The 23,347-nt window shown below is 44.1% G+C and overlaps 1 protein-coding gene across 1 annotated transcript in view; it reads left to right on the forward strand.

The window, feature by feature from the left end:
* Positions 1 to 533: 533 nt before the first annotated feature.
* epas1b (endothelial PAS domain protein 1b) overlaps positions 534 to 23,347 on the forward strand; it is a 66,764-nt gene continuing 43,950 nt past the window's right edge. Inside the window, exon 1 of the mRNA XM_061744629.1 lies at positions 534 to 881. Within this exon, the coding sequence (XP_061600613.1) occupies positions 856 to 881 (26 nt within the window). The 5' untranslated portion in view covers positions 534 to 855. The remainder of the gene's footprint in view (positions 882 to 23,347) is intronic.

Consider the following 23,347-nt stretch of genomic DNA (forward strand, 5'->3'; position numbering starts at 1 on the left):
AAAGAAGATGCATCTGTAAGGGGACAGCAAAAAAGGGACCTTCACTTCCGTCTCTCTTTTCTCTCTTTTTAAAGCTTATTTTACCTTTAATTTAAGAAAAAGCCTTTTATTGCTTTATGGCCTATTTAAAATGTGTTAGTTATGAAGGAGGAGAATTAATCCTTGTGTGGTCAGATTGTGCAGGGACGGGCCCGGGGCCCCCACCCGCCTCTCCCGGGCCCCCACCTGCCTGTTCCGGCCCGGGGCCCCCCCACCGGCCTCTCCCGGGCCCCCACCTGCCTGTCCCGGGCTCCCGCTTGCCTCTCTCCCCACCTGACTCTCCCGAGGCCCCCGCCCGCCTGTCCCGGCCCGGGGTCCCCCACCTGCAGAAACTCGCAGGTAGCAGCGCTCCGCGGAGGGGGCGTGGCCACCGGGCCGGGGGGCGGGGCCCCGCCATCGGGGCTCAGCCAATCAGCAGCCCGGCCGGGCCAGAGGGCGGGGCCCCCGCCGCGGGGCTCAGCCAATCAGCGGGCCGGCCGCCACCAGGTCAGGCAGCAGCGGCTCCTGCGGGAGGAACAGCTCGGACCAGCGACCAGCGTCGGTCGGCGACAGCAGCGTTACCTTGCAGCCGCCTGGAGCGTCTTTCTCCGCGGGCGAGAGGCTGTACGATCCTCGGCAGTGTTCTGAGACTGTACGGCCCCCACCGAGTCCTCACCGAGTCAGCCGGGACCGGCTTATGGACTATAAGTGACCCAGAAAACCTTGCTCTGACCAGCGGCACTTTCTGCTTGATTTTATTAAGAAGTCTGGACTCTGAAGTTGGACATAACTTCGACCGTCGGGGACTTTGCAGCCGTGATTAAAACAGCAGGAGACATGACAGCGGACAAGGACAAGAAGAGGTAGGACATGACACTTGTGGCTGTTATTGGGGACCTGCAGACCTGCAGGTCTGTAAGTCTGCAGGTCTGCAGGGATTCCGAGTCTGATGCGACCGTCAAACTCACTTTACTAGGCTGTCATAACGTATTATAAAACTATTATTCATTTATTTCTACACAACATTTAAATTAGATTAGGTTAGATTATCCTTTATTTCTCCCTCAATGGGGAAACCCACTTTGTGCAGCAGCAGTACACTCAACACACACATGCACATGCAAGAAAGGGGTAAAAAAGTAAAAAATATATAATTACGAAATATAAACAGTATATACATTGGAATGAAAATAAAAATGCGAATAAACCCCCATTTAATGGCTTGCTAAAAAGTCCTATAAACGCACCATTAACTTATCTGAAATCTATATCTGTATGTATGTATATCTATATATCTATATCTATGTGTGTATATATATATATATATATATATATATATATATATATATATATATATATATATATATATATATATATATATATATATATATAATGTGTGTGTATATTATAGTAGCTGTGGTCTCTCAGCCTAAAACTTGGCCTTTCTGCAAATTCACACGAAGCCGCAGGAAAAGTGCGTGCAGGGCTCTGCAGGCTGCGTAATCACACAGCTCAGGGTGTTTGTGAACCCATGATGGTGAAACATGAATAATGAGAGCACCTCCAGGAGTTTTTGGGGTCGTCCAGAAGGAGGACGTGATCCTCCCAGGACAGAATCCACACTATTGACCCCTGACCTGTTTTTCCCAGCATGTCTAAATGGGCCAATCACTGTGGCAGATATCACATATGCCTGCTCGGGAAATTTCCAGAACAGCAGGTATCTCTGCTTGGCAGCGCGATTTCCTCCGGAGGAGATTACGGCAGCCACGTAATAAACCCAGAACTCAAATCTGCTGCATGCATGGATGATGTCCCCGTGTCATGTGTCCCTATCAGCTCCATTGTGCCGCCTCAGCATCTGCAGAGGGCCGGTCTGGTCTCGGGGTGTCGGGGTTGTCATCTGTTCACCGGGGGGCCACCAGGCCTCAGGACACCTGTCGGAAAGATGAACATCTCTGTGGAAAAATCCTTTACTCATCCACCTTCTTTCTACTCAGTCAGGCGGCTTAAGACGGAGAGAATCACTGAACTCAAACGTGGTTTATGTAAGATGAGGGGGAAAATGAGTATTTAATTTACACGCCACTTAGAGATGAAAACTGATTTCAGTCAGCTGGCTTCTGCCTGACGCCGTCTCGTCTGTCCAGTCCACGCCCGGGGCTCTCTGCTGCTCCTAAACACACCAACAGAGCAGGGTTTGAAACCCTGGAGGTCCCAGGGTGGCTGATCGGTGGGGAGAGACCAGCGGAGAGATACAGATGACTCCAGGGGAAGGAGTCAGGCGAGCATTTCCTCGCCGCTTCCACTGGAAACCCATCAGCCATTTTAGGGAAGGGGAGCTCAAGGGAGTGTGTGTGAGTGTGTGTGTGTGTTTGCCTTTGTGTCACACAGTAGCTCATTGTCGCTGCTGCAGCCTGGAAGTCATAATTGCTCTGATAAGTTGTGTGATTCCTGACAAACGTTTGCTCAGTTCAGACGAAGGGTTTCAGGTCACTCTCCTTCCCGCTGATGTAACGGGAACGGCCCGCGGGAATGTCTTTCATGTGGGGAGTTCAGAACTCAGAGCGGCGTTTCGGCACCAGCGGGCCAGAGTCATGGCTTGTGTGAACTTTCCACCAAATCACTGGTTGAATCTGCATCTTTATTGATGCTTGATTCTTGTTTTTTTTCACTCACACAGAGCCTGAAAACCCCTGACTAGTGTCTAGTGAATGTGTGTGAGAGGCAACTCCGTATACACACATCAAAGCCTTATGGTGAGGCGTTAGTCACCGCAGCTCGTCTTCAGTTAGTTGTTATTCTACCTGATCTAATCTAGCAACAAGTTCTGCAGTGGCATTTGTTGCTTTGCCTCAGAAGTTTCAGAAGACAAAGAAAATAAAAAATAAGTAAAGCAAGCAGACGTTGATGCTGGACGGGCCTGCAGGTTGTACATGTGAACTGAATCCCCCCCCCCGGTCTGGATTTAATCTGCCAGCCTAAGAAGGAAAAAGTGAATGTGACTAATGTTAAATTTGAAAACTGATGAATGACTTCCTGAAGCAAGATAACGACTAATCAAAGCTCGGACAAAGCTCATTTCATTTCATTTATTTAGCATAAATTCCTATAAAAACAGTGCATGGAGGGAACGAAGCCCAAAGGGCTTGTACAGAGTTCAGCTCCCATCAACAACTGGGATGAAATAACAAAGATAATGTACAACAAATTATAAATATAAACGTAAAAGAGAACTTGGATACAAGGTCTGGATTACATTAAAGATAAAGACATTGAAGGTTAAGACAGAATAAGATGTTTTTTTAATAACTTTCTGAAGGAGGTAAAAGATAATGTTGACTTCAGCGACACATTCAAGTCATTCCAGAGTTTTTTCTAAATGTAATATTAACTTGGTGACTTGATGTTTGACAGAAAGGTAAATGAAGATTGCCACTGTGTCTAGTTGGATATGAATTAAAATCAGATGAAAAAGTAAAAAAACTGCTGGAAAGTGACAGGAAGATCTTGTTTTCTATTGATAAACTTATGCACAAACAAGCATGAGTGAAAAACATTAAGTTTATGAAGGATAATAGTGAATATTTTATAGAAAGAGGTGCAGATGGTTCGTGTCTACCAGACTGAGAAATCGGTCTTAAGAATCTTTTTTGGATTATCAGTAATTTGTTGAGAAATTACATGTTTCTGTCACTCGTGCAGAACCCGGGCGGTCGCTGCTGTTTGAAATCCAGGTAAAAAGGAAAAGTTTTAAATTTGCGAGTCAAACTTGGCTCTCACGTCCCAAATCTTTGTCTTATACGGGGACTTTTGTAATTTATATTTGAGCTGACATTTTGTGTTGCGTTTGTGTTTAAACTTACAGATGAAGTAACAGATGAACTGTGAGAGTTTTTAAAGTTTTATTGAATCATATTTATCTCAAATATCAGTGTTATTATAGATTTGGTTGACAGGATTTGACTTTTGATTGTTTTTCATGGAACGTGTTGGAGTCCAGTTTCATTAACTTTAAAAGGAAAACAAATTCTTGATTGATTTATAGGTTGATTGATTTGCATGTGTCATTAGAGAAAAACTAAGATCATCTAACAACAACGTACCCAAACAAATGAAATGTCCCAACACAAGCAGGTCACATGACTTGTGACTGAGGTTGTAGTTTCAGCCCGCAGTGGGATGTGTAATGACACTCCCTAAGAATAATCAAAACAGATTTTCTTTCTTAAGTACATCTTAAAAACCGTCCTTGGTGCCTTTATTCTCTGAGCACTGTCACGTACTGTATTTTCAGACTCCTCTAGTTGTGATTGACAGCAAAGTAAAAAACGGTCCTGCATGGAAGTTCAGCAGGTTTTGATTGGTTGTCCTGTGTCCCAGCGGCTGTCGGACTGGGATGATCGGTTTCCGGGTCTGAGGCCCGAAAGCCTCCACTGATCACTGAAACGCCGTTACTGAGCGGTTTGTTCAGCGGCGGGCGGTTTGTCACAGCTGCGGCGCATCAGCAGGGCAGACTCCGCTCATGTCGCGTTGGCGCTCGTGACACGGTTGATGGCTCCTCTTATTTTTATGTCCCAGCTGACTGGCACCAGGAATAAGCCGGAGGTGTCTGAGGAAGCCCTCTGGCTCCTCTCAACATGTGATTGCACTGGAAACAATGTCCAAAGGTCAGAGTCCGGGGCGGTTGCCAGGCAGATGTACGTTGCAGCGGCTGCAACGTTGGGGGGACGATGAATTTGGGATCTGACGGTGCAAAACTGCAACAAAGCTAGATAAGTGAGAGCTGGATCAATCGGGGGGGGGGGGGGGGGATTACGTAAAGAGTGAGAATCTCGAGTGTTCAAGAAGTTAGAAAAGGTTGTGATGAAGAAAGCAGCAGCTCCTTGCAAAGATGTCCCACCTACTGGACCGACTGTGGTCCCCTGTAGACTTTGGCCCTCATGTGTTTGACGGGCCGATGGAACTCGGGTGTAGAGCATTGATTTGTGGGTTTTATCAAATCAGTTGGGCCTCGCCGCCTTCGTGTCTCGCTGCGTTGGGTGAAGTCACGCGAGGGCAGGTGGGAGGACGAGGACGAGGACAGAGCAGTAAAACGGGACTGATGAGGGGAACCCTTGATGCCACTGGCGTCCACTCAGCGTTGGACATTCACAGCCCGGTTGGGACCACGAGAAGTAGGGCTGGGTATCAATTAAAATGTCAAGAATCGATTCGATTCCGATTCTTAATATTCAGAATCGATTATCATGATTCGATCGATTCGATATTGATGTGGGTTAGTGTTATTTAAAATGTTTTATGAGCTCTTGCCTGAATTATATGACTGTAAAATAACTAGTGAAATAATAATTTCACAATAATTATTGTGAAATAACTAAGAAATAAATAACTCAAACAGGCCTTTCAATATCCATTTAAAGTGCAAAAAAGAAAGAAATTGCAACAGTTCATGCAGTAAACAAATCATTTTAGCTTATTTAATTTATTCTGTCACCACGCACACATATGAAGCACCTGGCATTTTTCAGAATTGTCATGACAAACTGTTTGTCCGACTACTGGGATTAAAGTTCACCTGGCGAAAATGATGAAAAAAAATTAATAAATCGATCTTTAGACATAAGAATCGATTTTTAAGAATTAATATGAGAATCGATTTAGAATCGTAAAAATCAATTTTTTCAACACAGGCCTAGCGAGAAGCACTGGAGACTGGCGATTGACGACAGACGTGTCTCTGCAACTCATATTGAACTGTTGTGAGTTTGTGTGTTTGTCATTTATGACCTGCGCCACCGTGAGACGTCACCAGTGCAGCCGTTGCCAGGCGACAAACACCAAACCCCATGATGTACATGCTAACCTGGGGCGGTTTAGGCCACACCCTACCTACACCCTACACCCTACACCCCACCCACACCCTCTGCCACACCTACGCATTTTCAGCTGATTAAAAAAAAATGTTTTTAATGAATCTTCACCAAATTTATTTGAACTTAAACCATATACTTTTATCTTTGTTTATCAATTCCTCAATTCTTCTCAAAACACCAAGGCCACAGTCTAAAAGGTCAGCGACCTTTGGAGATTGTTCGGCGTAAAAAATATCCGGCCCAGAATCCAGAGCGAGGACTGCTGTTAAGAGAGTCTTGCTGTATATTTCCTGAATTTAAAGCCCCCACCCCCCGAGGCCTTTCATGGAAGGAAGTTCACGGCCGCAGAGGTCTTGGGGAATGCTTCGGCTCTTCCTTGTTATTAATTGCTTTGTTTAGAGGTTGTGATGGATTTGGAATTTCCCATGGGGGATCTGGTTTGACGGCGTAGGAGAATCAGGTCCGAGGTGAACCTTGTCACAGATATCAAGTCCTGGGCTGACTTTATTGCCTCACCTAAAGAATCGTTGCTCCACAATAAAGACCTGTAAGTCAGATTCAGCCGTCTATTCATCTGATGAATAGAATTAGAATCTGAATTTACACCCATATTTAACTTATGTAAATACTTAATCTCATTGCAATTTGACTTGTGAATGTAGCTGCTGTCCGAAATTTTGTTGTATACTGTACAACGCTAATAAAGCTTCTTATTCTCTTATTTTTATTCTTGATGTTTACCTCCATTTTGGTTTATTTTCAGTTGGTGATCTGATTAAACAAACGGCTGCTCTCCAGGCCACTTGGGTTTGCGTGTCAGGTCTTAGCGTGGGTGGTTAAAAACCTTTGTATTTGGGAGCTTAAACAAGTGTAAACAAGCGAGAGGAAGACGAGGACAGGAGGACGGGCCGAGACAAACACAACAGACGGCAGCGGAGGAGCACGGAGAGTCTGGCTTTTAAGCACGGCAGTGATTTCAGGCGCAGATACGCTTGTTCCTCGGCCGACTGATCCTGTGGACCAAACGTCGGCGCTGACAGAAGGGGAAAAGACAAACTGAAAGTTTTATCTGCTGCCCGTGAACCGCAGAGGACTTTATACTTCTGTGGTCTGTGCATATTCAGAAGGAGGCTGCCTGCCAGCAGCAATGTCCCGGATCAGAGAGCGTTTAAAGAGCTCTGACAGACTTTAAAAGCAAGCGTGGCTCTCGGTGGCTTTAATCTTCCGTTTTATACGTTCCTCTGTCGCATCATTGCATAACGCTGCCGTTTTATTGACCGTTTCAGCTGTTTCTGCTGTTTTTCACCATAAACCAACAACACTGATACTCATCAACGTGGGACGACTGTTGTCTTTGGCGCTCGTCATCGGCCATTAAATCATGAGTCATATGGAGAGAGAATCCTCTTTCACTTCTCAGATCAGGACATAATAAAAGGACAACAAAAATACCATTCGGTCCTTATCAGGTCTTAGATTGATGCGAGGGGGGGCCTCAGAACAACAGCATGTGACTGATGACACTGTGTCAGTATTTATTTAAGTTAAACTGTAGAAGAAGTGGGTCAGAGATAAATGACTCCAGAACCGCTGCAAGCAGCGATTATCGTCGTAATCAGTCGCTCACATCTCAGTTTGAGTCCATTCTTCCTTGTAACGTGGCTCCAGTCCATCACGGTTGGCAGGTATTTGTTGACTCACAGCGTTTTTTTCGTCTCCCACGACAACATTTGTCACGTTCAGGTCTGGACTTTGACTCGGCCTTTGCGAACGCTCCGATCCTCGTCCCCTTCGGTCTTTGCTGGTGTTTTTGGAGCATTGTCCTCATTTCTCGAGCTAAATCCAGCCAGCTTTGGTAAATGAAGACGAGCCCTGATCATCACCCCTCCACCGCCGTGCTCAGCAGCTGGTACGAGGCGTTGCTGTCCGTTATGATCAGGGATCTCCGCTTTGGTCTCATCGCCTCAAGATGAACTTTATTGTGCTGTCAGCACGGCTGTGAACTGACCTGGGCGAAATTTATTGGACGCCCACTCAGAAGATCGGGAGGAATTCGTTTTTTCAAAACACACTGTTTTTGTGTTTGGCCTCTTTTTTATTTATTTACTTTTGTTTGTTCAGATAAGTTTGCAACATGTGGTAGCATGCCCCTGATTGTTAAGGAGTGGTTGTAAAACAGTTATGTAAGGCTGCAGGATTGCCAGACACAAACGTAGATAACATGTCCGAAGACTTCGCTGAAATTACCAGCACAAATGAAAGTGTGTGTCTTGGTTTTACATGGATCTTTGGTCAAACCTGAGGCCCCTGGCTTCCTGTTTGGCCCTCAGGCCTTCAGGGGAAACAGCAGGAGAGGAGGGGAGGTGGTCTGGGAAACCTCTCTGCATCTTTCCTTTGTTATTTTTATCATTTTCACCTGCCCACGACTCCCCCCTACTCAGCCTTTTCCGCCTTTGTTTTTCTGTTGTTGTTTTTGTTTCATCCGCGTGTCTCATGGTCATCCTGGACTCCCTACGGCGCGCTTTGCCCTCCTCACGCTGTTGTTGTTCCTCCCCTGCTCCTCGGGACCAGTACGTTCTCCTCTCCTCCTCCAGAACTCTGTCTCCTTGCCATTTCCTTTTTCCCGTCCGCCAGCTCCCCTTCTTCCTCTTCCTCTGCTACTGAACGGGCCCGGCTCCACAGTCCGCTGTGTGTCACCTGGCGTAGCTCCATGTCCCCTCCCCTCCCCCCGTTTTTGCCTCCAGGGCGACCGTGACGAGCCCGGAGTGGAAGCTGGAGAAGGAGAAGCTGTTTGCAGAAGGGCGTGTGCCGCTGTAATTAAAACAATTCCCCCAAATCCTAAGAAATCAGTGCAACCCAGTGATTATTTACCGGAGCGGCGGGCCAAGCAAAGGCCTCTCCCCTGGTTCCTCCGGACCGTGTTCAGCGGGTGAATGTGGCCACTTTTAGCCCGAACAGCCCGACGATTGGAGACACCTGTATCCCAATTGCCCTTAATAGCTGGGAGGGAATATGTAAAAAATCATAAAGATTGTTCACTTTTTGATATTTGGCATGGTGTTAGGTTTGGACATAAGGTTTTCAAAAAACACCCCAAACAAATTGTGACGCCCCCTAGTGGCCGGTTTGCAGAAATTCAAATTGGCTCCCGCCAAAACGACCAAAGGTCATATCTCAGCTTCTCTTAGTCCTAGTTTGTTGAATATTGTCACTTTTTCTACTTTTTTGGTGCTAGGAATTCAATTCTGGGATAAATCTCCTATTTCAAGATCATGTTGAAGGTCAAATTTAATTTTCAAGGTCATTTCTTGCCCAAAAAACTCCATATCTCGAGAATTAAGTCACATAGAAAGATTATAGAGGGCTCTAGTTCCCTAATTTCACCCCCAAGGAATGCAATTTTCTGTTTATTGGACAGGTCACTATCGCTGTAGTATCAATAATCTGATTGGGTGAGAACAGTGGCCTTCATTCAGGCTTAAGATGAACAGAAACTCGGAACTAAGACACAGTGAAAGAATAGGATTTTGTTAAAATAACACACAAAAAACATCAGCTGTGCATATTTAAACCCGATTAACACCTACAATGCTTCCTCTATCGCCTCGCTTATTGATTCATTTGGAATTTCCTGCAAACCGGCCACTACGGGGGACGTCCCAATTTGTTTGTGGTGGTTTTTGCAAACCTTATGTCCATAACTAACACCATGCAGAATATCAAAAACTCACCAAGAGCACGATTGTCATGAATTCCCTCCCAGCTACAAGAGCTGCCTTGAATGTTTCCAGCGCAGCTCTGCATGCGTGTGTGTTTGAACATGAAGCGGTGAAAAAGCCTGCGCACGTGTCCTCGCACTTCAGAGACGCAGGCCCTGAGAGCGAGCACACAGAAGGCCTTTCATATCCTAACCCTCCGCCCGCCGTGGCCCCGCGTGGCCCCCGCGGGCCTCGCTCCAGCTGTCAATCAGCGGGACGGGGCGACGCTTCCGACAAAAGCGAGGTCAAGAGGGAGCGGCGACGCCCCGCAGGATCAAACCAAGACAGTCCTGACGGGTTTACATGACCACGTTAAAATGTAACCCTTTTTTAAGGAGGAGTGAAGCTGCTTACACTTTCCAGGAATGTTCAGTCTCTCTGTCCTGCGTGCTGAGAGGAAGCTGGGAGAGTTTGTCTTCCCGTTTGTCCCTTGTGCATGTCAGACCTTCACCTTCAGCCTCCGTTTTGTCTTCATCTCTTAGCTGTTTTTCTGCTAAGTGAACTTGTTGCCCCAAAGAAATCTTTATCTGGTCTACGTCTCTGATTTGGACCAATGTGCTGACACAGGCCGGAGATTATTATTAATATTTCTTATCTCGTATTAGTTACACCCTGTAATATCTTTACTTTTAGCTGTTGCAAACAGAAACCTGGACTTCAGACTGAAATATTTGAAATTTGACGAGTCATTCCTGCTTCCACTTCCACAACCTGAGAAGTTTCTGTAAAACATGAACAACCCTGGACTATTAGGTTTGGGACTGATTTGCATAATATTCGTTTGGACCCTCTTACAAATTAGTGAGTTCTTTTTTTTTTATTTTTATCTTTTATTTGGAAAAGCCTTGATTTCACAAATGCAGATTTACATAGAGTCCAAATCACTTCAAGTAAGTTAACATAACATTGGCATGACATTTTGTAGAACTTCTGATGTCCAGTTTGCCTCCTGGCTCTTCCCAGAATTTTCTTTATAAAATATTTACATGGAGCATGGAAAGCTTCTCATCTTAAATATTACATACAGAAAATTACACACAAAGCAGAGAATGAGTAAAGATCAAAATATGATATTACAAAACACATTTTGATCCCACTCCTTATTTTTGTCAAGTTAGCAAAAGTAAGAATAAGAATAGTTTTATGTACTCAGTCCACTTAGAACACATCTGCTAAAATATCTCCTTTTCCATTTTTAGAGAGAAAGACAAATTTTCCATTACATCACAAATGAGTAAATTCAACACAGACTTGCATCCCGAGCTGGGGCTTTTTGATCAACATTGACAGAAAGGGTTTAAATAATAATAATAATGATGATGAAACATTGAAATGTGGCAGCGTCCGTGCGCTGGTGTGCGACCCGTCCATGTTTGGCTGTTTTTCCCTCGTTCAAGGCCGAGTCTCGCCTGACCTCATCTTTCTGAGGCGGCAGGTGGCGCTCTGCAGGTTCACAGCACAAATCTGACGGCTCATTTGGTTCCAGATACTAAAAAAGCAGGGTGTGTTAATTGATCTCATTTAACGTGTTTAATAAAATAAAGAAACATGAGATGAAACAAGTGGTTCCAGGAGGCGCGGGCTCTTTACGCCGGCGGCTGCTGTCTGGTGATGTGGGTCGGCCGGCTGAGCATGTGAGGCTCCGTCTCTCCCGCTGGCTGCTGCAACGTCGTCCGTGCAGCTCGTTTGATATTCTGCAGGACGGTCGGCTCAGCTGGACCTGGACCAGCCCCGGCCCCGGCAGAACCAGCACCACCTGTGGTCTCACTCCCACTCCCTCTCTCCCTGAGCCTCTTTCAATCAGCCAGTCTATCCCGGCCATCAGCGCGGTGTGGGCTGTGTGTGTGTGTGTGTGTGTGTGTGTGTGTGTGTGTGTGTGTGTGTGTGTGTGTGTGTGTGTGTGTGTGTGTGTGTGTGTGTGTGTGTGTGTGTGTGTGTGTGTGTGTGTGTGTGTGTGTGTGTGTGTGTGTGTGTGTGTGTGTGTGTGTGTGTTTGCCTCTTTCATGGACTATCAGAATCATCAGCAATCTCCTGCATCGTTCTTCCCCTGATTGAGCCAAAGTCGGGGCCCACGTCTGGGATAGCTGTTTGTTCGTTTGTGTGTGTGTGTGTGTGTGTGTAAGTGTGTGTGTGTTTGGCTGTGTTTCCAGAACTCTATGTTCTTGAGGATCACAGATTAGCCAGTACTGTATTGTTGCTCTGTGTTTGTGTTCGGCCAGGCGCCACAACTACAGGAAGACCCACTGTAAGCAAGGAAAGGTGTGTGTGTGTGTGTGTGTGTTACTGTGTGTGTGTGTGTGTGTGTAATGGGTGTGGGCAGAATGTTGGCCATTTCCAACCTTTAGCCACCTCCATATCGGGAAGTAACATGTTTAATTCTCCATTAAACAACCTTTAAAAAAAGCAGAAAAAAAAGCAAATGTGTTTTTGTTCAGTTTAAAGGAGCAGTCCACCGTTTTGGAAAACCCATCTGCGTGAGGAGAATTTGTTTAATGTTGTTTAGTTTTAGCGTGGGCAGACAAATGTTACAAGACCTGCAAAGGTCATCGCCAGCCGGCACCACGCAGAGATATTTTGAAGGCGTACTTTTTCGCGCAGCGAGCATCCCGAGCTCTCGCTGCTTTCAGCAACGATACGGATCTCCAAACAGGCGAGCTGTTCCTTTAAGAGTGGGGTTGAGGGGGGGTCAAATGTTCAGGTTTCAGTCCATGTCAATGAAATCTGTACATCTGTTCTCAGTGAGAGTGATGGAAATGACAACAAGCTGATTAGAACATTTTTAGTTGCAGAGCAGAGGAGCAAATGATCCATGGAGAGCTGCTCTGGAGACGCACACGGCCTCGCACCTGCTCTGGTTACAGGATCTGTTTCCTATAAGCACCGCTCTCCTTGTTATCACAACAATCACATGCACAGGACCTGTTTTCTGTGCATTTGTCTGCACGCTTTTTGTGTGTTTGCGAGGATGCGTGACCGCTCCGCCGAAACCTGAACAGACTGTCTCCATGTGCGATGACAAAGATGTCAGCGGAGCGAGGAAATGTTACAAGTGTGTGATTAATGTCCTCTGATCGTAGTCTTTAAAGAGCGAAGCTGAAAACTGATGCCTGTCAGAGAAGTGACTCCGTCAGTGTCGATTAAATCTGTGGAAACCAGGAAAGGAGGATTTGTTTTAGTTAAATTATCCACTTTCCCTTCGGGGCTGATAAAGAATTATTGAACTGAATTTTGTTTAAGATGGGAAACAAGACTTGTCTGAGTCACCGTAGTTTACCTTTATGTGCTCGAAAATATTAGATGCCAGCTCCAATGACTAATTCTGTTTCCAACGGCAACAACATTCTTGTATGGCAGCTTTTAAATCCAAAGATGGATTTAAAATAGTCACTTTCGCAACATATATGTGACGTAGTTGTTTTCTGATGATTTAACAATATTTACACACCATGTTGAAAATGTGAACAAGGCTTTGATCTGATATTTGTGACAAGCCCGGTATTCAGAAAGCTCCTCAGAAATGTTCGATACGCCACAACTGAGTTTTTGGGAGTTTCCACGGCAGCAACTCTCCTTTCTGCGCTAAATTTAGAAATGGATCAAAATGTTCTGTCCATCAGCTGTTTGTAAAGTGCAGCTTAAACCGGGCAACTAAAAACAAGAAAAACATGCATATAAGGTTTCTCACAGCATCATTATTATTCTAATAATCATTATTATTGTTATTTTGGTGAAGCATGTCCTCAGCTGAACCACAAGTGTTTTTTGTCTTAATTAAATTGAGTAATTTATCAGCACAGCAGGTCCAGATGAATGTCTTTGACTGATTTTCAAGCTTTTTGATTTATTTGATTTATTTGATTTATTTTTTTTATAAAGGCCAGACATCTGTGATACGAGGAACCTGCTTTGTTGTTGTTGTTATTCCTCTGACATTTCTCAGTTAACTTGCACTAAACGGTCTAAATATAAATCTGGGAATCCAATCAATCCAAAAAATTGACATAATTAAAACAAAATCAGTGAAGTTTTTCTAGTTGGTGTCATAACAGCCCTGAAAGAGGACATTTATCAGGCCAAAGGCCAAATAATGTGCGTATCTTTCTATTTTTGAGTCAGATGAAATAGAAGAAGAGTAAAGAGATCCGCTTGTTTTCTGGTGAGCGTTATCTGTGCTATCAAAGGCAGTCTGATAGTTTTCTCTTTTTTTTCTCTTTCTCTTTTCTTTTTTTTTTTTACTGAGCAGGAATTGATTTAAATGTGTCATAATGACCAATCAAAGGTACAGTATAATAGAGACTAGAAGTATGAAATTATGGGATGTAAGAATGTAAAAAAAAGTATTTTCTCCCCGCCGTTGGCCTGAATAGTGACTACAAGTCAGGGCCGGGCGATATGACCTCAAGTCAATATCCCCATAAATTGCGCACTTTTACCTCGATAACAATAAATAAATACACAATGTCTCTTGTAAACAAATATAAATAAAACTAAAAAAGAATTGCAAATAAACACTGCCATGTGAAAGGTAGCCAATGTTTTATATCTTTTTAACCAATACTTTTAAATAGTGCCATGGTCCGTGTGCAAAAATCTAAGTGTTAAAATTAAAGTATAAAAAGTATCGCAGCAACGTCAGTGCTTCTTCGTTTGAACCATCAGCCATTTTTTGGGGTTTTCCTTCTCGGTCAGACTGGACGGGTGCACGTTGTACATTGTCTTAAAGGGGAATGTAAATCAGCACACAGTCAAAACAGACAAAAAGACTACATTTCTTTTTTTTTTTTATCAAAACACCGAATTTACAGACATGGGAAAATCGGTCATGGCAGTGAATGTGGGTAACATTGTGTGCATTTTCCTAGCTGAGGTGGTTCAGAGTTTGGAGGACATCCTGTATCTTCTGATTACGTTTGGACTAGAGAGATATGGATGAAAGTCAGAGAGGAAAAAACCTGGGGCTTTACATGACAGCAAACAGGTACAAAATGGACGGCAGAACAGCCGGGATGATAAACGAGCCTGCTACCAGCACCAGTGGCCACCGCGTGAGAAATTCTTCATTTCAGCCCCCCCCCCCCTGCCCTCCACGGCCCACCCGCTCTGCCTACGGTCATGACTCAACAAAGTGCATTTTTGCCTAATTATTCTTGCAGAAAAAGGAAAACAACATGTTTGTTGAGTCATTGAACCCTTATCAAATGACCAAAACAGAGTTCTTTAAACATTAAAAACATGTCGTATCTATTTATTCTGTGAGACGCTTTAAATAGAAATAGATTGTAATAGAATATAAATAGTTTTTTTTAAGTGATCTTTCTTCTATTTGCATGAAAAATGATGCAGCCTGAGATAATACTGAACAACACACACTTTATCTGCTCACGTTAGCATGCAGATCCCAAACAGATGAGTCCTTGTGCAGAGCGCTGCAGGGGAAACCTGCGTTAACCGTCTCATCGCTGCCGCCAGAGACGAGCAGGCACAATATGCTTCCCTGTGTTGTCGGCTCTGCTTTTGTCGAGGTTTTAGCCGGATTAAGAGGTGTTCTTAAGTTTGCGTCACCGATGTTGCATGCGATCGTCTGTGCACATGTGTCTCCTAAAGCTCCGGCAGCATCCGCTGATTGACAGGTTAATCAGACACGCAGTGAGGAAAGTGATAGAAATAGCTGGAAGGTGTGCGGTGAAAGGGGAAAAACAAAAGTGCAGTGAGGGCGTGGAGGTGAGCTGCTGTCACACCACCCTCTGTCCGTTTACTTTCCTTCATCCAGGAGTCAAGCTTAAAGAAAATAAAAAAACTTCTGGCTCGGCTGCATTGTTCCAGTCCAAAGCAACCGGTTGGAACATTAAATGACGTTGACTGATGGCTGCAGGAGCCGATGTTTAAACCTGAGTAACACCTGCTGAAGGTGGTTAATTTTAAATCAGAGATTATGTTTAGGATATCCAACTGTAAAACATTAAGGGACTGATAATTGCATGTAAAAAGGTAAACGGTGACTAAAGGGCTTTGGAAACAGTTGTAATTAAATTGTCCGGGACTGTTAAGGATGATATAAAACTATCAAAAAACATTTCTGTTAGTTACTTTATTAAATTATGTTTTCATCACCGAGCGAGAGGAGAATGAGCGTAAAAACTGCCATAAATGCCACATAGAAGAAGAGTTATGTTCAGCATGCAGTGTACTCTTTGGTCATATATGCTGTTTTGTTTTAAGGTTCTCTTATTAGTTTTTAAATCTCTTAACGGTCTCGGGTCTTCTTATCTGTCTGATCTGCTTTTACCCTATAAACCCTGGCGGACCCTGAGGTCCTCCGGCACCGGCCTTTTAATCATTCCCAAAGTTAGAAGTTTTATGTAAAGCGTTTTTATTTGTATGAAAAGCGCTAAACAAATAAAGATTGATTTGATTTGATTGTTTGTCAGAGCAGGCAAGGCCGTGTGAAGCATCCCCATCCAAGAAGCAAAGGCATGATGAGCTGAAACACTGGTGTGTATTCTCAGCCAAGCAGGTCATGGTGACCCTAAAAAGCTTGAACGGAAGACAAGACCCTTTTTTTTTTTCTTGCCTCTTGATGACCCGGTCTTTCACAACCATTTCAATCCCGGTTCAAGAGACCAAAACAGCTTGCACGCCGTCCGTGTACGTTTGAAGAAACACCCATAGGAGAGACAGGAGGGGTCAGCGATTTACTTGATTGGCCCAGTTACACCCATCAGTCAATTAGAGGTGAAGGAACCTTTTCAAGGAGAAAAAAAGTAAAAGTGGAAGCGGGAAAAAAGGAGCCCAGTTACTAACTTCTCAAGCTTGGATAAAAAGTTTAGAGAATTTTCCAGAAAGCTGAAGGCAGACAATAATAATTAACACTAGCCTGTAGCATCTTCATAGATAAAACTCAGTTTTTCAGCTGCTGCTTCTTTGGGTTTAGGTATTACAAAACTACTCGGCCTGGTTGAAGCACGACACGTCTATGTGGTTAGGTTGTGGCATTAAGAACCACTTTGTGATATTCAGGAATTAAACTATTATTTTGTGAGGTTTGTTAGTTAAAAAAATGTTTTGGCATTAGAAGACAGTTTAGGTTTGTGCAAGTTTACGCATAAAACTATTTGGTTATATTGTGGCATAGAACTATTTGATTAGATTTAGGCTTAAAATTAGCACCTGGTTGGTTTAGGCTTAAAACTATTTGGTTAAGTTTAGGGTTAAAACTATTTGGTTAGGTTTAGGCTTAAACCTATTTGGTTGGATTAAGGCTTAAAACTATTTGGTTAGATTTAGGGTTAAAACTATTTGGTTAGGTTTAGACTTGAAACTACAGTATTTGGTTAGGTTTAGTCCTAAAACTATTTGGTCAGGTTTAGGCTTAAAACTATTTGGTTAGGTTTAGGCCTAAAACTATTTGGTTAGGTTTAGGCCTAAAACTATTTGGTAAGGTTTAGGCTCAAAACTATTTGGTTAGGTTTAGGCTTAAACTATTTTGTTGGGTTTAGGCTTAAAATTATTTGGTTAGGTTTAGGCATAAAACTATTTGGTTAGGTTTAGACTTGAAACTACAGTATTTGGTTAGGTTTAGTCCTAAAACTATTTGGTCAGGTTTAGGCTTAAAACTATTTGGTTAGGTTTAGGCTTAAAAGTATTTGGTTAGGTTTAGGCTTAAAAGTATTTGGTTAGTTTGTGGCATATAACTAATTGATTAGATTTAGGTTTACAAGTATTTGGTTAGGTTTATGCTTAAAACTATTTGGTTAGGTTTAGGCCTTGAATTACTACCTAGCTACATTTAGGAAAACATATTTTAAATCAAGACATGATTGTCTCATCCTTTATCTTCCGCCAAATGTTCTTCGTTAGGACCAGTAGCTTTTTATAGAAAACATAGCAACTAATGTACTGAATAAGTGGGACTCCATACCCACACTGGTGGTGGTCACAGTTAATCTGAAAAGTGCAGTATCTGCTTCCTGCTCCGTTCTGGATTGCTGCGATGATTCAGCACCTGGTTGAAACTGCCACCAGTGCTCCACTTTCAGTGTGAGTCAGGCTGCACTCGCTGTGTGTTTGCGTGTTTACATTTGTGTGTTACGTGGACATGTGACTGCTGTGGTTTAGAGTGACGGCCTTACTTCTCTCACTGAGGTTTCAGAATGCCAGGTATGTGTTTTCTACCTGCCTCACCGTTTTTTGTTTTCTTTTTTTAAATACGACACTTTACCTGTTGTAATACCTGAATCTGACATCACAACATCCTTTTTTTTTTTATCTGAACTGAAGTGACAACAACAAAAATCCGAGCGGTTGAGTGCAAATATCCTTCCAGGACCGCCCATTAATGTTTGCGTGAGTGCAGGATGATTAAAATAGCCGGCAGCCCGCATCTCCTCGGCCTGGGTCGCTATTCTCACGAGTCTAAAAGCAGCGTTGCGATTTGCCAGTGAATCACAGGCGGAACAAAGAATGTTATCTCCCCTTCATATCATTGCCTGACAGGAGCGGGGATTCGTGTGATGTTTTCATTTCAGAAGCTGCTGTGTTTTCATAATGCAGCGCGCTGGGCTGCGTTCTGCGTTTCATTTCGGCGTCCAGTGAAACCTCTGACATTGGAGTGGAGGCTCGTTCCTCTGCACCGTTCAGAGGTGACCTCGCTGCATACTTCTGTGTTGTGATTACATGCTTGGGTCAGGCCAAAGTGGCAGAAACCTGTGGCATGTCTGACATGTGGCTTGTTCATGTCCTTTAGCGTTTTGTAGCCAGAGGGCAGGAGAGCAGTCCATGCCAGGATCAGCTGAGAGAGCACGAGGGACAGCAGAGTGTAAATACTCATAAGACTGTTTACTGCTCACACGGCTCTAGCTGGCTGCAGTTGAAAGGTTGTGTCACTGTATGTTTGCACGAGACACAGAAGCTCAGTAGTGTTGGCATGGATATGAATGACTGGCTCAACGTTACAATAATTATAAATGTAACATGGGCTCACGTGAGCTTCACAAAGTGGTAACACTGATTAGATTCGAAGCAAATCGCCATCAGGCTTCATTAAAATGTAGGCTTTGATTCCAACTCTTATGACAAAAGCCTCCGGGACGTGTCACAATGTTTCTGAAGCCTCCATTTTTCCCCGTACTGCACCACCCCATGTTGTAAATTATCAGGTCCAGGAAGCTGGCTAGAAATGCGCTGTCCATATGTCAATCAAAGTTAACCGTGAATCCTTCGGCCGATCGACGCCGGAGGAGCTATGGAGTTGTTAACGTTAGCCATTACCCAAATTCAGAAATGAGCGCTGTATTTAGCCCTGACGGCCTTAACACAAGCTGCTGGCTGCTCGGCTAAGCTGGCCTCCAATCAAAAGTGTACGCCCCGTATTATTCATATATCTATAGCTTTGTTTAAGTTTACCTGCTACAGAAAAATGGAAGTGGAAAGTCGATGAATGACAACTTTTGTTCTCATTCATCGACTTTCAAGGAACCCTCTAGTGTCCAGTTGTGGAATTACAGACAGACACAAACGACAGCAATCAAGCCTAAACTGTTGGGTTGGGCTGCATTTTTGCTCCTCAGAAACATTAACTTGGTTTTGTGACAGAAGGAGACGTGTTTTTTTGTTATTTTTTTGTCAGTGAAGCTAGTTTTATGGGGTGGAGTCAGATACTTGACCCCAAAGACACAACAACTCATGGACTTTCAGAACCAATTCCTGGGGTTTTCTGGGTTTTGAAACTTGGATACTTTATCTGTAAAGGATTTATTGCAGCATAGGTTTTCTCAGATATTTCAAACAGAAGTGTAAGAATTTCACCTGCAAGTTTCGCACAACGCTGATTTGACATCCACTGGGTTCCCTTGTGCTTTCACTCTTGTTCCATATATCCCCAAGAAATGTTTTTGTTTTCTTGATTGGATATCAGAGCTTGATGGGGATATTGTGGTTTTTCAGACAGTCGGACCATCGAGGAGGAGTTCAACAATATGACAGTAGAAACTGTTCAGTGGACGGATGAACAACGACTGAACAATGTCTCATGTTTCTTGTTTCATCACAGAGAAATCCCCATGAACCTTTCACGTTTTTTGGGGATATTTGATCAGTGTCCAGCGACTTTATTGCAGCGATGCCCGAGTGCGACTGGAGCAGTAGCTGCTGATCTCAGATTGATGAGCAGAGTATTTTCCACATGGTTAGAGTACGTGAACCCGGTGCTCTCTGCAGCCAGACTGTTGTGTCTTGTCAAATGTGTGTTAAATATGTTTGCACAGCACCTTTCTGTCAGACATCACAAACTGCATCACAATAAGACAAAAATGGACAAAGTAGCAACACAAAAGCAAGTTTGAACAGATCCCTTGAGGGTAGGGCTTTTCTGTTTTGTTTTGTTTTGTAAGTTGTACTTTGTGGAAGAAGTCCAGATCATGAGACCTGATTGACGACAAACAAATGTTTGAACCAAATGCAAAGAAACTGAGACACAATACAGCGACACCTTCAAAGGCAGCATGTATTTATTTCAAAACATTTTTTTTTTGAAAAGTGCCCCAAAATGAGTCCTGTGGCGTTTTCTTCTGCTCAGTCATTTCAGCACTAAGTTGGACTCACAATCGCCGGAGCAGGATGAATGTGGAAACAGGCTTCATCTTTTACGGCCTGCGAGTCAAAGTGCACCAATGTTCTCCTTCAGCACAAAGATTTTTGCCCATTTTAGGTCATTTTAGGTCTGAATTTTTTTTTCCAGAGATTGTCTGTTACAGTATTTGTGTCATGGGTTGTTGTTTCAGTCGGATTCTCTTTGTCGTTGCTCCTTCATGGCCGACGCTGTCCTTCAGAAGCCATCTCTGAACTTAAAACTGAATAATTACAAAGAAGATGATGTAAGTGCTGGAGTCGATTTTTAAACTTTTTTTTTTTTTTCCTGATTTGGACATCTGGGTTTCTGCGATCTCTGCCTGCTCCTGTTGATCTTTGCTGCCCCTAGCCAGCGGCATCCACGTGAGGGATTTAGGAATGTGGAATATGCACTGAAAGGTTAAAGAATGGCGAAGGAAAGGAGGCAGCGGCTGAAGAAAGGGAGGAAAGATGGGCCATGAGGAAAGGAAGTGGACATTTTTCAAATTTCACCTGAGTAAGAGCTCTCCTGACTCCTGACCTCTGCTGTGTTCGCTCGCTGGGTGTGACCGAGGGGGTCACCTAGTGCAACAGAAGCTCGGTGCCCTGCCGAAGCGCTACGACCGCCATTGTTTCATATCCTGAAACAGTCTGCCGGGACCTGCAACAACAATGGTCCCAGACAATCAAACAGGGGAACCAGACACACACGTTTCACGCTCTCTCACGTTCGTGTCCAGTAGCCGCTGGAGAGGAGCTCTTCCAGTTGACTTGAGCGGGTGTACAGTGGCAGTGGGTCACTGTCTGCTGGCTCATCATTGTCAGTTGGGGTTAATGAGTTTAAGCCTCAGCCAGACGAGCAGGGAGACGCACTGGATGAGATAAGATAATGGAGCTTCTGTACTCTGCCTTTCCTGTTATATCTGCGCTATCTTCTTGCTGTGCGTCTGTATGTTGAATCGCGTCGCGTTTGCATTTCTGCGGACTCTGCATCATTGTGGTCTGATTATTATAGAGCTGTGTATAATCCCTTCATCACAACTTGGATTTGTCACATGATCTTTAAGCTGAAAGTTTGAGTAAACGGGGAGGAAAGCCTGATAATAGAGAAGCACATGGCCGCCACCTCCGGTTGCTCCGGTCTGGACCAAGCTGAAGGACAAGCAGTCGTCCATGGGAGAGGTGGCGATGAGACGACTACCTGAGCTCTCGAACCGAGGGCCAAGCCAATGTCAGAGACACCAGCTTCAACACAACACATTTGAAAGATGACAAAAAGCCGCCATATTCTCTAAAGTGCTAGATTCAAAGAGAAGAATATAAAACTAGAGGCTATTTTTAGGCTGACTTAAAATAAACCCCAGGTACCACGGTTGGGTATTTTATCATCAACCCATTGGCGTTTTATTGATCCCGTTCAATAAAAGAGCTATAAATCCTGATTGCAGCAGCGTCCGTGGGTACTCGCAGGTAGACAGCAGCTCTTGTTTACGACAACCGGCAATAAATCAATATTTAGATGTTTGTTTTGAAGGAAAACAAGATAAACACTTAAATTTGTGTCCTTTGTGCACCGTGGTCCTCTGAAGAAACTTTACTAGAGAGAAGGCATGAAGCGGTTCTGTGTGTGCGGACAAGTAAAAGCCCAGGTCCGGCTCCAGGTCCGGCTCCAGGTCCGGCTCCAGGTCCAGCACCAGGCTCACGTCAGCCCGCGGGTGGGGTCAGTTTGCTTTACATCATCAATACTGAGCATACTGCGTTTCCGTAATGCAGCCTCAGCAACATCTCTTCAATGTCGGGATGCTGATAATATTGTGATTTTTGGCCCAAAATCGAGAGAATCTCCTCGCTGCTGAATCCAGAAGCTGAATTTAATCTATAATGAGTCAAAAGAATCCTTTTTTTTTATTTTCTACCACATTTGTGACTTTCTAAATTCAGAGTTTCTGACATACTATATCCGTGTAAATTTAAAACTATCCAGATCACACAGATGTAACGTTGTTGTTGTCGTCTAGCAGCAGGGTGGAGCCGTGGGTGCGCGTGGGCAGAAAGACTCATCTGTGTTTGCGATCACGTGTTTCTGATGAAAACAAAAACCCAGGAATATCAAATCGTTTGACTGCATCTCTGGACTCGGTATTTCATCATCAGTTATGTTGCCTGGCACCTTTCTTATCTGTGGGTTGGAAGTGTCGACCACAACGCCGGTGCCTAGGGGGCCTCGCTGCGTGTGCGCGGCTGCACATCAACTCCAGGAAGGGTTTTCTTCTGTCTGACGGCTAAAATGTTTGCCGGGGTTTTTTTTTGTTTTGCCCGGGTGCATATTTTTATTTTGCAGCCCTGCATGTGGGCCGGTCTGATAAAGTGCACCGTGTCACCGCTGAGGGCGGGCATGTGGAGTTCAGCCGGGCCGCACCGCGTCTGCTGCGCTTTTCAACGTTATCTTTGGACTGAGAGCCTGCAGACAGATCAGAGGTTGGGAAGCTCTTTGTTCAGGGCGGTGTTTTCAACCTCGAGCTGTTTTCACAGCGATGAGTCTTCTCAAGGCGGCGTGTGACTCCACCTCAGGGGTGTTGGGCAGAGCTGGACATGGGTCCGTCCAGGATCCGGTCCTAGAAATGAAATTCCCATTTTTTGTAGCTTTTTGTGGGTGTTTGTTCATTCATCAACCTTTCAGTGTCTAACATTTGAAAAAATAATATTCATACTCGCTTGAGTTTTTATCATTTGTCCATCAAAGTAAAATACTCGATCTAAAAGGAGACACAGATTCCTGATGGAGTTGGGAATCACCCGCGTGTGCATTTGTTCACAACTGGCATTTGAAAAACAAATTTGTCCATATCAGATGGAGTGGGACTGAGATCTGCAGCCCATTCAAAGTTCTGGAAAGTTTTTCTTCACATCTCCACCACCTTTGTGTTTCCAGCAGAACAGCAGGAACTCATTCCTCAACGTCCCTAAACAGAACAAAAGTGAAGCGTGGGAGAAAGATCAGAATCTCCAGGTGATGCAGGAGTCTTGTTTCATCCCCTTTAATACGTTTGTGGGTTTCAGTGTCACGATACCTGGAAGGAGGGAATGTGA

The sequence above is a fragment of the Cololabis saira genome, chromosome 17 (assembly GCF_033807715.1).
Source record: "Cololabis saira isolate AMF1-May2022 chromosome 17, fColSai1.1, whole genome shotgun sequence".
In the NCBI taxonomy this organism is placed as follows: Eukaryota; Metazoa; Chordata; class Actinopteri; order Beloniformes; family Belonidae; genus Cololabis; species Cololabis saira.